This window comes from Ursus americanus, chromosome 19, assembly GCF_024610735.1.
Source record: "Ursus americanus isolate L20-20 chromosome 19, mUrsAme1.1.p, whole genome shotgun sequence".
NCBI classification, from domain to species: domain Eukaryota; kingdom Metazoa; phylum Chordata; class Mammalia; order Carnivora; family Ursidae; genus Ursus; species Ursus americanus.
Window position 1 is genome coordinate 30,162,357 of NC_142145.1, and position 13,786 is coordinate 30,176,142.

General features: G+C 36.8%; 1 protein-coding gene across 2 annotated transcripts in view; it reads right to left on the reverse strand.

The window, feature by feature from the left end:
- PIK3C3 (phosphatidylinositol 3-kinase catalytic subunit type 3) overlaps window positions 1–13,786 on the reverse strand; it is a 139,053-nt gene that overhangs the window by 59,115 nt on the left and 66,152 nt on the right. For both annotated transcript variants that reach the window (XM_045789976.2, XM_045789977.2), the window contains exons 13-15: window positions 9,358–9,425; window positions 1,793–1,898; window positions 176–292 (exon numbers count right to left, since the gene is read on the reverse strand). In XM_045789976.2, coding sequence (XP_045645932.1) covers window positions 176–292; window positions 1,793–1,898; window positions 9,358–9,425 — 291 coding nt within the window. The remainder of the gene's footprint in view (window positions 1–175; window positions 293–1,792; window positions 1,899–9,357; window positions 9,426–13,786) is intronic.

Sequence of the window (13,786 nt, forward strand, 5' to 3'; positions counted from 1 at the left end):
ATAAATTCATAAAACAGGATCCTATACATAATCAGGCTTATAAATCTTCCTACTGCTATAATTACATAAGAATTTCATAAAATATATCAACCCGGAGAGATAGTACCAAAACTCAGTATTTTATGATACTGAAACATCATTAGTCATAAACAAAAAGCAAAGCCCATAGGTTTACCTTTTTCTTACGATTTCCGCTTTCACGCTGCACTGCCTTCATTAGATGCACCAGCCGATCTACAAATGTCTGCTGTGCAGCCAGCAACGAACGCATAACTCTGACAGACTTATCACCCTGAAGGGATTCAAGGAAAGGAAAATTAGTTCTGTGTAGCATAATGATCAGGGTTTCTTTAATAGCATGGGTGATCTTTATTTATTCTTCTAATAGCTACAAACTTCAATACAAAGTGAAATTGAAAAAGATTAATTATCTTGATTCAGAGATAATGAGAAAGCTGCTAGCTTATTTAAACACTGCCAACTCTTCCACAGTTGAAAATTATCTGAGTCTTCAGCGAATACTCATCTATCAAAAACAGCATTTTTCTTCACATACAACCATGTGATAAGAGAGAATTCATTCACCCAAAATGCAGTCACTCGTTGACTCAATAAATATCTGGAAGCCTATGTCTTCAGAAATGCACTAGGCATATGGCAGAAACAATATCATCTTTAAGGAACTAAAAATCTACTGAGAAAAGAAAAGCACTCAAATAGCAACGTAATGCATGCTTTCTTAGTAAAATATAAGTCATAAAAATTAAATGCCATAAAGTCTTATGTAGTGAATTCCCAGTTCATAAAATACTATAAAATACATTTTCTCATTTAATTTTCCCAATTACACTGATAAGGGTGGCTAGGCAACTGTTATCATCCACATTTTGAAGGTGAAGAAATTTAAGCTCAGAGAAAGTGAAATTTCTTCACAGGATGACAAAAGCTATAAGTGACAGAATGGAGGTTAGAAGAGAAGACCAACTACTTTATCTGCCAATAGGTGAATGCAGAGAAGGTCTGAGATCTGAGAACTATAGTAAAGTTTAGTCTCCAAAATCTCAATAAGACTGGATTTAAATTTGTAAGAACATGAAACATGTTTATCTGCAGTTGCAGATAAAAGATGCTATGAAGTCAACTATTTCTGTAGCAAATCACAGATCAATGCTGTTGAGAGTCCTCACTGCCCGTGCACCCTCTGCTGGCTGAATTGTGCCACAGCACTTTAAGAATCACAACACCAAAGAGGAGAAAATGGTCTTACGCAGACTGTAAAAACTGTTTAAGAGGCAAAAATATAAGTTATGTAGTAAGTACCTGCAATATGAGCGCTGTCAAATTTCTGAAAATGTACCTAGTCTTGATAAACAAAACAGAAGAGAGGGAAATAGAAAAGCAAAGCTTTGGAATTTCTTTGTTCCATGGACAGGTTTATTTCATTAAATCAGAGGTCAACACACTTCCTGTAAAGGGCCAAGGAATAAATACTTTAGGTCTTGTTGGCCATACAGTTTCCATCTCAACTATTCAACTACTACTGCAGTACATAAGTGGCCATAAACATATGAAAACAAATGATCATGTTCCAATAAAATTTTACGAAGGAACACTGAAATTTGACTTTCACATCATTTTCATATGTCACAAGATATTCTTCTTCTTTTTATTTTTTTTTCAACCATTTAAAACATAAAAACCACTCTTAGCTCATGGGATATACCAAAACAGGCAACAGGCCAGATCTGGCCTTTGTCTGATGTTTTTGACAACCCCCACATGAAATGGTTACCTTCAACAATGCTTGGCTGAATCGTCTCATTACATTCAAGTACATCTCATGGGTCTTTGGGTCTCTTTGCTGAGTGTCTTGATCTTCACATTCCACTATCACATACCTTAAAAATATGTTAAGTCATTCATAAGAGGTGAAATGAGAGTCAGATTCATTTTGTAAATATTTCTACTTTTCCACTCAACCAGATTAGTTTAACATTTGCAAAAATAAATGGAAGTAATGAAACACATTTTCCGTTACTCTTTTAAAAGTGGAAAATTAGGGCACATACACAATCATTTATAAGAAGTAAATTAAAAATAATAATGCCTTAATTTGTATAATATCCTAGATTTTCTAAAAAGTCTGGCATCAAAAGAAGCATTTTCTCCTAATACTTTATGAGGTACATATAGCATTACCATCTTCAGAAATCATCTAAGCTCACATATCTACCAAGTAACTTACAAACATTATTTTCGAAATCTATGTAATCCTTTTGTAAGGCTCTCTTATTCTTTTTTTTTTTTTAAAGATTTTATTTATTTATTCGACAGAGATAGAGACAGCCAACAAGAGAGGGAACACAAGCAGGGAGAGTGGGAGAGGAAGAAGCAGGCTCATAGCAGAGGAGCCTGATGTGGAGCTCGATCCCATAACGCCAGGATCACGCCCTGAGCCGAAGGCAGACGCTTAACCGGTGTGCCACCCAGGCGCCCCAAGGCTCTCTTATTCTGAAAACTTCTCTGAAGATACTTCTCATTAATATACCTCTGCAAAATGAATACAATTTTAAATTTATTTTTTCCCATCCAATCTCCCCATTTCTCAAAAATCCATACATAATCTTCCATTTGTGTATCATAAAATTGTAGTTTTAGAGGGTTAAAGAAATTTTAAATATATTCTTAAACCTGAACTGTTTATATAATTACCAAATCTTATAGCTAATGATTTGAATTAGATCATAGAGGCGAGTGTTCTCTAACTGTTCTGACAGGAACAAGCCATATTAATAAACACATTTTATATCACAACTCAAGACACACAGCCACATGTGTGCGCACAGATGCCCCAAAACAAAAAAGTTTCACAAAACAATATTCTAGAAAATGTTAATATTTGCTACTCTGTTCTATTTCATTTTTCTTTAAATAACAAATATTAGATTGTGAGCCTATAAATTGATTGCAGTGGATCATGACATGTAGTTTGAAAAACACAGATCTAGACCAACTTCCTTATTTCATCAATAGTGAAACTTAAGAGGGGTTGTGTCTGGCCCACTGTACAATCATTAGTTGACTGTAGACCTGAAACCAGAGACTAGGACTTTGGGTTCCTCGGTCAGAACAGAACTTTGGGCTCCTGGGTCAGAACCCTTTCTGTCCCGCTAAGCTTACCCTCACACTGTTTTATCTTTAAAAATCACATGAAACTTTTCAATTCCCTGATCTATCTGATAGTGTTTTTCAAATCTCAAGTCACAGCCACTTATTATTTTCTTTTATATTATTTCTGGGAAAAAGTATAGTCTGCCAATGGAAGTTGAACTTCATGAGAGCAGAAAGCTAACCGGTCTTGTTTATACTATACCCTCAGCACTTTCAGGACTGGCTCATAATACTCTATAGGTTATTGCTGAATGAATGAATGACTCAAATCTCATAGATCCAGCCATTATCTCAACGCTGATAATTCTCAAATATAAATACATATATCCCTTTTATTGTACCAATTTTGCATTTTTACATGTCTTTTCACATTCATCCACCCTAATTTTCAAGCAGCATACCCCCTTTCCAAGACACTGTCATTTTTAACTGAACATGTGCAAAACTGAACTTACCACATTAAATGAGTTATTTTTCTATCTCTATTGAATCTACCAATATTCCAGTCATTTGGGCTGGGAATTCCGTTGTAGCGGGGTTTACAAACTCAAGTTTTCCCAAAAATCAGGCAGGAAACATAAATGTTTGAATCACCTGACTACAAAAGGAGAGGTGAGGCAGTAGCCAGACCAGAGAACATAAGTGCCACCTAAAATCATCACTGGCACTTTGTGTTTAATTTGTGGTCCATGCACATAGAGCCAAACCTAGCTCCCGTTCCCCTGCTTCAAACATCTATACTCAATTAGTCACCAGACTCTGTTGATTTTTTTTCCTATAAAATGCCTCTTACCATGGTTCTGTACTACTAGCCAGCCAGCAGATACCTCTCACCTGGCCTCTCCAACTCTAAAAAGAAACCCGTTATTACTCAATACAATCATCCTAATTTTTTTTTCTTTTAAACTATCTTCATAATGTCCCACCTTTATGAACAAAAACACCAAAGGTTCTCTCTTATCTACCAGTTTAACACAGATTTTGTGGCCCCAGCATCGGGTTCCAACTTCCACTATCCTCAATTTACATATGCACACTACAGTCAGGTCAGTCCCCTAACCACTCCAAGCATGTGCATCCACTTGGTACTTCTGCTCAGGTTGCAGTAATGTCCAGAAATACGTTCCCATCTCCATCTTTCCATATTCTATTCACCCTTCAAGTACAGGAGACATTTTATCTCTTCCAGGAAGTCTTCAGAGACCCTGACAGGTCCCTCCTTCTCAGACTTCTTAGGATAGGCCTAGCCTCTAAGACAACTTGTGCTGATGTTACCAAATGGTTTCACGTGTTTAACTCTTAGTTCCCTCCATAGGTTATAAAGAAACTGATGCCATAGGCCACATCTTAAAACTTTTCAGTAGCCCCTGACATACCCGTAACAGTCTTACACACAGAAACATTTTAAGGGCTCATAAAAGTAAAAGTAAAAAGTAAAGTAAAAGCCTTACCATGATACTAGCAGTGGTTTAAAATCCTAGAATTGTATAGCCTAGAATTCTCTGTAAAGTGGAATGAAGAACTGAACCATGACACTATTTCCATCATAGCATGTTCCCAACAGGAGTTCTAAGCCAAGACTTCAAAAGGCATTCTTGAATCTTGAATCAAGAAAGCCTTCTAGAGGGGTGCCTGGGTGGCTCTAGCTGGTTTAGAGTCCAGCTCTTGATTTCGGCTCAAGTCATGTTCTCAGGGTTGTGAGATCAAGCCCTGCATCAGGCTCCACACTGGGTGTGGAGCCTGCTTAAGATTCTCCTTCTCCCTCTCCCCTCTCTCTCACTCTCCCTCTCTTAAAAAAAACAAAAACAAAAACAAGTGCCTTTTAGAGCCATGGGATACATATGACTATTTAAAATAAAATTAAAACTAAATAAAAATAAAAAATTCAGTTTTTCAGTCACACATTCTACATTTCAGGTGCTCAGTGGCCATATGTGCAGCGTTATGGATAATTTCCATCACTGCAGAAGGTGTCATTGGACAATTCTATTCTAGATGAATAAGCTAAGAACAGTTAAGAGAAACTCTTATTTCTTGGGGTGCCTGGGTGGCTCAGTCGTTAAGCGTCTGCCTTCGGCCCAGGACATAATCCCAGGGTCCTGGGATCAAGCCCTGCATCAGGCTCCCTGCTCTGTTGGGAGCCTGCTTCTTCTGCTCCCACTCCCCCTGCTTGTGTTCCCTCTCTCACTGGCTGTCTCTCTCTCTGTCAAATAAATAAAATCTTAAAACAAAAAAAAGAGAAACTTATTTCCTGTTTGCAGTATTCCAGAATGCTTGGTCATTTCAGGACACCACCTAGAAATGTTAAAAAGACAGTGATTCTAAATTATAAAACTGTCAATATACAGTCCTTTCCAAATCCTATTCAGACTTTCCATCCTTTAAAGTCCTTGACTTTCTCCATTACCTTAGTATATTGTCTTTTTCTGTGTGTTTATGGAGACATTCAGTTCTAAATGAGTAATACAGATGACCAGAATATATAGACTCCACTGCTTTTGTTCAGGTGTCCCCAACCACCAAGTAAGCACAACGGTCACAGCTATTTCCTATGACTGAGGGTCTACACTGATGCTCATGATAAAGGTCAAAACATCTTCCAAGCCAAAGTTCTGCTGCAAAAAGAAAAGTCCATCTAAAATACAAATGACAACCTCATCTCCAAATATGAAGGACAAATTTAGATCAAGACTAAACGACCTAGATTTGAATCATTTCTGGATTCTCAGTTCACAGCAGTAAGTAGATTGTACAAAGCACTCTAAGGTATTCCCTTGAAACCTATCATCTTCAAGTAGAAATGCAGACAAAACTGTCCAGGTACCCATTGTAAGATGACATCAGTGGGCTACCTGCTTCCTGGCAATTTCATTTTGTAGGGTAAATAACCTTTATTACCTTGAAAGGTCTTAAAAGTTATAGAAAAACATGTCAAAGCATCCAAAGTTTACTTTCAATTTCAACATACTGGAATAGCTATAAAAATAAAAAACTGGAACGATTTATGGATCCCGATGTCCAACACTTTACAGATTGGAGACTATAACTCCCCTCTGTGGCTTAAAAGGTTGACACTATTCATTTTAAAAGGATTGTCTGCACAACTATAGGCCCCTAAGGATTCAGCTATAGCAGGAATCCCACTTAAATCACTGGAAAGGGAAAAAATGAAAAAGGAAATTCAAAAGGTTTGGAAGGAAAGAGCACAATCAATTAAAATTTTTATTTTAATACATTTGTTATAATAAGTGTATGCTTAGAGTGAAAGGCCTTTAAATTGTTACATTTGATTAATATTTTTATACTACTCTGTCCATGTTCAAAGGAAGCGAATGATCATTTTAAACCAATTACTGAAATTATTTTCCATATTTTCACCCAACAATCACAAAAGCAGTGTCTACCAATGTCAGAAGCCCACATCAATAGCTTTTTTCTCCCCATGAGTATTTCTGAATATGTAATATGCACTGTAAATACAGGAAAAACAATTACTCCTCAGAGAAGGAGTAGACATAGCACATACTATTGCTTCAATGAATCAGATACATAGCGGGAAAACACAAATCAAATCTAAGTTTGATGGAATGTTTATAAGACTGGGAGTTGGAGCTGCACTTTGTTTACTGTCTATGGAGAAAACAAAGCATTCTTTCTGAATGGAAACTGTTGCCTTGCTGGAAATTGCTCATCTAATAGGTTTCCTACTGTTTAGCTGCTTTCAGAATGGTCTGAAAACTCTTCCTACTTGAAATAAGAGGTCAAAGGTTCTATCATAACTAATTTCAGATTTTACAATGAAATCTGGTCTATAGTCAAATCCGAAGAATACATAATTTTAAAACTCCACATAATCAGTATATGCACACACAACTCTTTTTTTTTTTTTTTAAGATTTTATTTATTTATTTGACAGAGAGAGAGACAGCCAGTGAGAGAGGGAACACAAGCAGGGGAAGTGGGAGAGGAAGAAGCAGGCTCCCAGCGGAGGAGCCTGATGTGGGGGCTCAATCCCAGGGCCCAGGGATCACGCCCTGAGCTGAAGGCAGACGCTTAACGACTGCACTACACAGGCGCCCCTGCACACACAACTCTTAAAACATTGACTACTCTAGACTATAAATTCTGAGCCAGAGAAAACTTTTCATGAATATTGCAAGAAAATAAAAATACCTATAAAGGAATTCTCAGTAAATGATTTAAAAAATATGTAAAATCTTAATTTTAAAATACCTAAGAAGGTTACCCAAAAACTTGGCAACATGCTGAGTGCTATATATATATTTTTATTCCCTTTCAAATATTTACTTAGATGTTCATGAGGAAATTTTTCATAATACCAGTGAATAAACATACACTTAAGAATTCAGATTGGGATATGGAGAACATTAGGGACCAAAAGATTACATTAAAAGGAAATAGTAGCTATTTGGTATTATGAGAATTGCCAAGTAAACTTTTCAAAGTAAAAATAGTGGTTAACAACTAGCCAAAACATTCTGTGGGTATTTTTCAAGGACATACTGAAATTTACTGTGACAGAAATGTAGTTTTATGAATATTATATTAAACTGCTAAAATAAAAATAAAGAGGCATTTTTCTTTTCATTTCTAGGACCAACAGGAAAAGAAAATTATAGGTTCCAAAGCAGTGGGGGGAAAAATGACAGATTTAGTTAAGATTGTTGATAGCAGTTTTTCTTCATTGTAAAGGCAACCATAAAGGTTGAAACTAAATAATTATTTATTGTATACGTACATAACAGACAGCTGTGTTTGTTAAAAGAACCCTCTGATTTAGGTGCATATATCTTGGCCACAATGGCAGTGTCCCGAAAAATGTTTGGAGAGTGAGAGAATGGGACCTACAGGGCAGTTTTCCAAACTCAGTCTAAAACAAGACAGTACTTTAATTCCTTCATGGAAAGCAGAATGCCTCATTAAACTTCAAAAATAATTAGCTTTCAGAATGGATATCTATTCATTTCTACTGTTTAAGTAAACCCAATAAATCAGACAGTATTTTAGATTAGAAACAATTTCCACAGTTAAATACTATCAAGGGGCGCCTGGGTGGCTCAGTCGTTGAGCGTCTGCCTTCGGCTCAGGGCATGATCCCGGAGTTCTGGGATCGAGCCCCACATCAGGCTTCTCCGTTGGAAGCCTGCTTCTTCCTCTCCCACTCTCCCTGCTTGTGTTCCCTCTCTCGCTGTCTGTCTCTATCTCTGTCAAATAAATAAATAAAATTTTAAAAATAAATAAATAAATAGATAAATAAATAAATAAATAAATAAATAAATAAATAAATAAATACTATCAAGTATATCAACAAGTTTAAAAATGTTTCTGAACAGAGGGTTTAGGTAGGGCTTGCCCAGCTGGCTCAGCCCTTTGTTTGCTCTACAAAACTGGAGAAGGCTCTCTTGTCTAGTGTTTAATCCTAGTGCTTTCTTTTACTGAACCAAAATACTGCTCGTTGTGGCCTAAGCTACTGTTCTTTGCACTTTAATATTCTGTGACAGATAAAGGGAGACAGGCTTCATATTACTTGTGTCTCAGGAAGTCAGTCAGCCTTTCTATGGCCTTAGTTGCTCTTCCCTTCACCTCACTCAGGAAACCTGTCTCATGTAAAACAGAGATACTTCTACTTGCCCCATTTAACTTCATGGGGACAAAGGAGAAGAGGTCACTGAAAGCATTCTGTAAATCACAAAGTGCTAAATAAATGATCTAATTCTAACTGAGGTTCCACCAAGTTCACCTACATCATGCCTCTGCCTCAGTTTCCTCATCCATGAGAGAAGTACCTTCAAATTCCAGCTTCCTGTTTTTGCATGATTCCAATGCTATAGTAAATAATGTGAAAATACACTCCTGAAAGATTGTGAGGAATCATACTTACACTACCTAAATAGCCTAAGAGGTAAATAGATATCAAACTGCAAAACCTATTACCCAGTTTTATCCTAGATCCTGGAAAGTCAGTGAAGGGAAGAGAAACAGTAGTGCTAACAAGCATTTTGATTAACACAGTTGTAAAGAAACAGAGCCAGGTAGATGTAAATACTACATTTAGGCTTTTGGTAACTTCTCATACCTTATTTTATATTGCCTTTAAGTTTATAGTATGGGAAAAAATAGTCCTAACCAGTAATCAGAAAATAAAAAGAAGATTATTTCACATACCAGTATAAATAATTAGCCAGTGTTGAGTTTTTGCAGGCTCTTGATATCAAGAAGGTGCAGAGATCTTGCTGAAAGAATTAAAAGAAATGTGTATTTATTACCATCTGCTATTAACAAGGGGAAAAGAAGGGACTCTACATTTGCTTATCAGTTTTCATCTATATATCTCTTGTTACAGATCAGATTTTTACACATCCATCTATCCCTCCATCCTTCCATCCAATATTTATTCTAAATCAGGCAATATATGAGAGGCTAATGACACCGTGGTTCACAGAGTTACTTGTCCTACTGAAGCTTAACATTTAGTGGAGAAGAGAGACATCAAATAAATTCATAGAAATAATTTAGATCGGAAGGTCACAAAAGGCAGCAATAGAGATGTGATATTAGGTAAGACCAAAATGACACTAGGGACAGAGGCCCTAAACTTGACTGTTCAAGAAACTTTTAAAAGGCCCAGTGTAGCTAAAATAAGGTGAACATGAAAGTAAAGGAGGCTAAAAAGGTAGGCAAAGCCCAATTGTGCAAGACCTTTAAGGTCACACTATGGAGTATGGATTTTGTTTGCAAAGCAATGGATACTGAACAAAAGATCTTAAGCAGGAGAGTGAGATGATCTGATTTCCATTTTATGAAAACGACTCCAGCTGCTCTGAGAAGTAGAGGCCTGAGATCAGTTAGGATGTTATTACAGGAGTCTACAAGTGTGAACTGTGGGAGTAGAGATGGAGAGAAATAGATAGATTTTTAAAGCATTTGGGAAGTATAATTAATAACACTTGCTGATGGAAAGGAAGGAGGAAGGGAAGAAAGGAATTGACAGTAACTACCAAATGTATGGATTTAGCAAATGGGTTGATTTGCTGTGTCACGGATGGAAATTCCAACTGAGGAACAGGCTGGAGTGTGGGGAGAGTTCTATTTTGAAATATTAACTTTGAAATGCCTGTCAGATATACAATGGAGATCAAGTAGGGTTTTGGATATATGAACTTAAAACTCAGATGAGAGAAATGTGCGAGACATATAAATTTGAGTTTATCAGTACAGCCTGGGGCAAGAGTATAAATTGAGAATAGAAGAGGACCTTGAGGAACATTAAGATGTCAGGCCACAGAGAAAGTGCTGACAAAGGAAACTAAGAAGGCACAGCCAGAGAGCTGAAGAGGAAAACACAGGCCACACAGTAACATCTAAACCATGAGAAGAGTCCTTCAAGAAGGAAGCCATTTACTTTGTTGAATACTGCAAACAGGAACTGAGAAGTATACATAATCACAAACATTAAAGTCATTTCCTACTTTAGCAAAGTAAGTTTTGAGTTAACAATGGGAAACAAAGGCCAGAATGATGTGGATTAAAGACTGGGGGGGAAAAAAGGAAGAAGTATGTACAAACAACTCCTTAGAAGCTTGATTTTAGGGGCGCCTGGGTGGCACAGCGGTTAAGCGTCTGCCTTCGGCTCAGGGCGTGATCCTGGCGTTCTGGGATCGAGCCCCATGTCAGGCTCCTCCGCTGTGAGCCTGCTTCTTCCTCTCCCACTCCCCCTGCTTGTGTTCCCTCTCTCGCTGGCTGTCTCTATCTCTGTCTAATAAATAAATAAAATCTTTAAAAAAAAAAAAAGAAGCTTGATTTTACTTAAAGGGAAGTAAGAAAATAGGGTGCTGTTTCAAAGGATGTGGTGTCAAGGGAGAATTTTTGTTTTGTTTTGTTTTGTTTCTGAATTTTTCAGATGGAAGATACTGACATATATGAATATTTCTACCAGGAAAAGAAGAGAGAATATCTTTGAAGGGAGTTATATTTCTTCTGTATAAGAAAGCAGAATGAAAGAATGAAAAAGGATTCACCTCTGTAAATATGGTGATGGGAAACTGAGATCATTCTTACCTAGTGACTTCTATTTGTTTCTATTAAGTAAGTATGAGGCAGAGCATGAAGAATAGAACAGAAAAAGTATGAAAGAGCTACTGCAGAGCAGGGAGAGCAACCCACCCAGGGAAATGTAAGATGGCAGACAGTGTTGAATGTCCACCTGATGTCTGTGATCATGAATTTACAGTGATGCCAACATGTTAGGCTATGTGCTTTTCTTCAGCAATATTCAGGCATAGAACAATCAGGTAATTAATTAGGCTTATCAAGGGTTGAGATTTTACCAGGGGAACTGAAAGTACTAATAAAAGAATGATTATAATGCTTAGCCATGGGATTAAAGCTATATTCAGAGGAAAGCAAATATTGAAGGGGGCTGATGAACAAGAAAGGGGTAGAGATCAATGGATTAGAAGTTTCTATGTGGTAGGGGTATTTCAGAAAGTAAGCTAAAGTAATAAAAGGCTGTTATCACAAAGCAGATATGCCAGTGCTTTCAGAAGTGGCAAGAATCTTATCTCTAATTTTAAGCTAAAATCTTAGCACTAGATTTTAAATGTGCAACATTTAAAAGCCCAGTAGGGAAATGCCTCAGTCAGAAAGCCATAATAACGAATCCATGAATTTAGCAGGTAGACTCTAAGCCTAAAGTTTATCTTTGACTTTATGAGAAGGATATTACGTTTTTATATGATTTTATATATATATATTTAAATAGAAAACACAGATTGCACTTGACAGTATACTTTTTTCCATCAAAAAACTATTTATAGAGCATAGACAGGGAAGAATTAAATTTAAAAACATGGGATACTGGGGTGGCTCAATTGGTTAAGTGTCTGCCTTCGGCTCAGGTCATGATCCCAGAGGTCCTGGGATCAAGTCCTGCATCAGGCTCCCTGCTCAGCAGGGAGTCTGCTTCTCTCTCTCCCTCTGCTGCTCCCCCCTGCTTATGTTCTTTCTCCCTCTCTCTAACAAATAAATTTTTAAAAAATATTTTAAAATAAATAAATAAATAAATAAATAAATAGATTTAAAAGGATTTGTGAGGGGAGCCTGGGTGGCTCAGTCAGTTGAGCATCTGACTAGCTCAGGTCATGATTTCAGGGTCCTGGGACCGAACCCCACATCATCGGGCCCTCCACACAGCAGAGAGTCTCTTTCTCCCTTTCCCTTTGCCTCTGCCCCTACTCATGCTCTCTCTAATAAATAAATAAAATCTTAAAAAATATATATGTGAAAGAAGAACCTATACTATAAATTTTTAAACTCAATTTGGGTGAGCAATTTTTAAAATTTTAAAACAACTAGAAGGAAAAACATGTGCTTTAGGAAAAAAGAAAATGATCTCATATTGAAGGTCAGAGATATAAAAAGAAATGGTAAAAACCTCTAAATAGTGACTGATTGTATACAATAATAATATTATCTAATTAGGGAGTTAAAAGTGACATACAAGTAAAGAGGTATCCTGTTTTGGAGAACGATAATACTTCTTATGCCAAACTTAAAAGGATGGATGTTAAAATATCTAGCATAGCCAGTAAAAGAACTGATATAGACAATATAACCTCCAAACTGAGGAGAGAGACAAAGGATAGGGAGGGGATCCAGCCAAATACGGGTAAGGGAAAAATGTACAGGAATAGAAAGTACTACCACTTATGATAATGAAATCAATCCAGGCATAGCTCTAATCACAATAAAAACGGTGGTGGGGAGAGTTCCAGTTAAAAGACAATAGTGTTAAACTGGATTAAAAAACATAATCTAGCTATATGATGTTTTCCAGAGATAAACCTAAATATAAGGCCCCAGAAATACTGAAATGAAAGGACTAAAAAGTATACCAGTGAATACAAACCAAGACAAAATTCGATTACTATCAGACAAAACAGACTCTAAAGCAAAAATATGACTTGATATAATGAAGGTTACTAATAAACAGTGATAAAAGATTCAATATACTTGAATGCACCTAATCAAATAGTTTTAATATATTTAAAGCAAACATCAACAGAAAAAAAAGGAGAAACTGACAATTCCACCATCATACAGGGGGAATTTTACCCTAATTCTTAAGAAATCAAGCACAAAAAAACATCAGGAAAGGGTTCATTAACACAATGAATGAGCTTGTCCTATCAACATATGTACAATAATGTACCCAACAATTGCGGAATGTATCTTCTTTTCAAGAATCCAGGGACTTTATGGAAAATGACCATATTTGAGCAATGAGACTTGAGTGTCAATCTTCTTTCTAATGTTTGGCCATACATACATAGTGGTTTCCTAAAACTCCAAGAATAGGGAAGGGAAAGGGGAAGAAAGTGAAACAATCCTCAGGTGTCAGAGGAGAGACAAGAATGTTGGTATCTGCAGTGATAAGCAGGGGAATTTCAGCTTGTTAGGATGCCACCTGACGTCTCCAAACACTGAACTGTTTACAGTTCTCTTAAAGATGATGACTGCTTGTACAGTATTATTATTACTCTGCTGGGGGCAGTGGAGGAAGGGGGAGGGGAAAAAAGGTACTCAAAATGAGCCC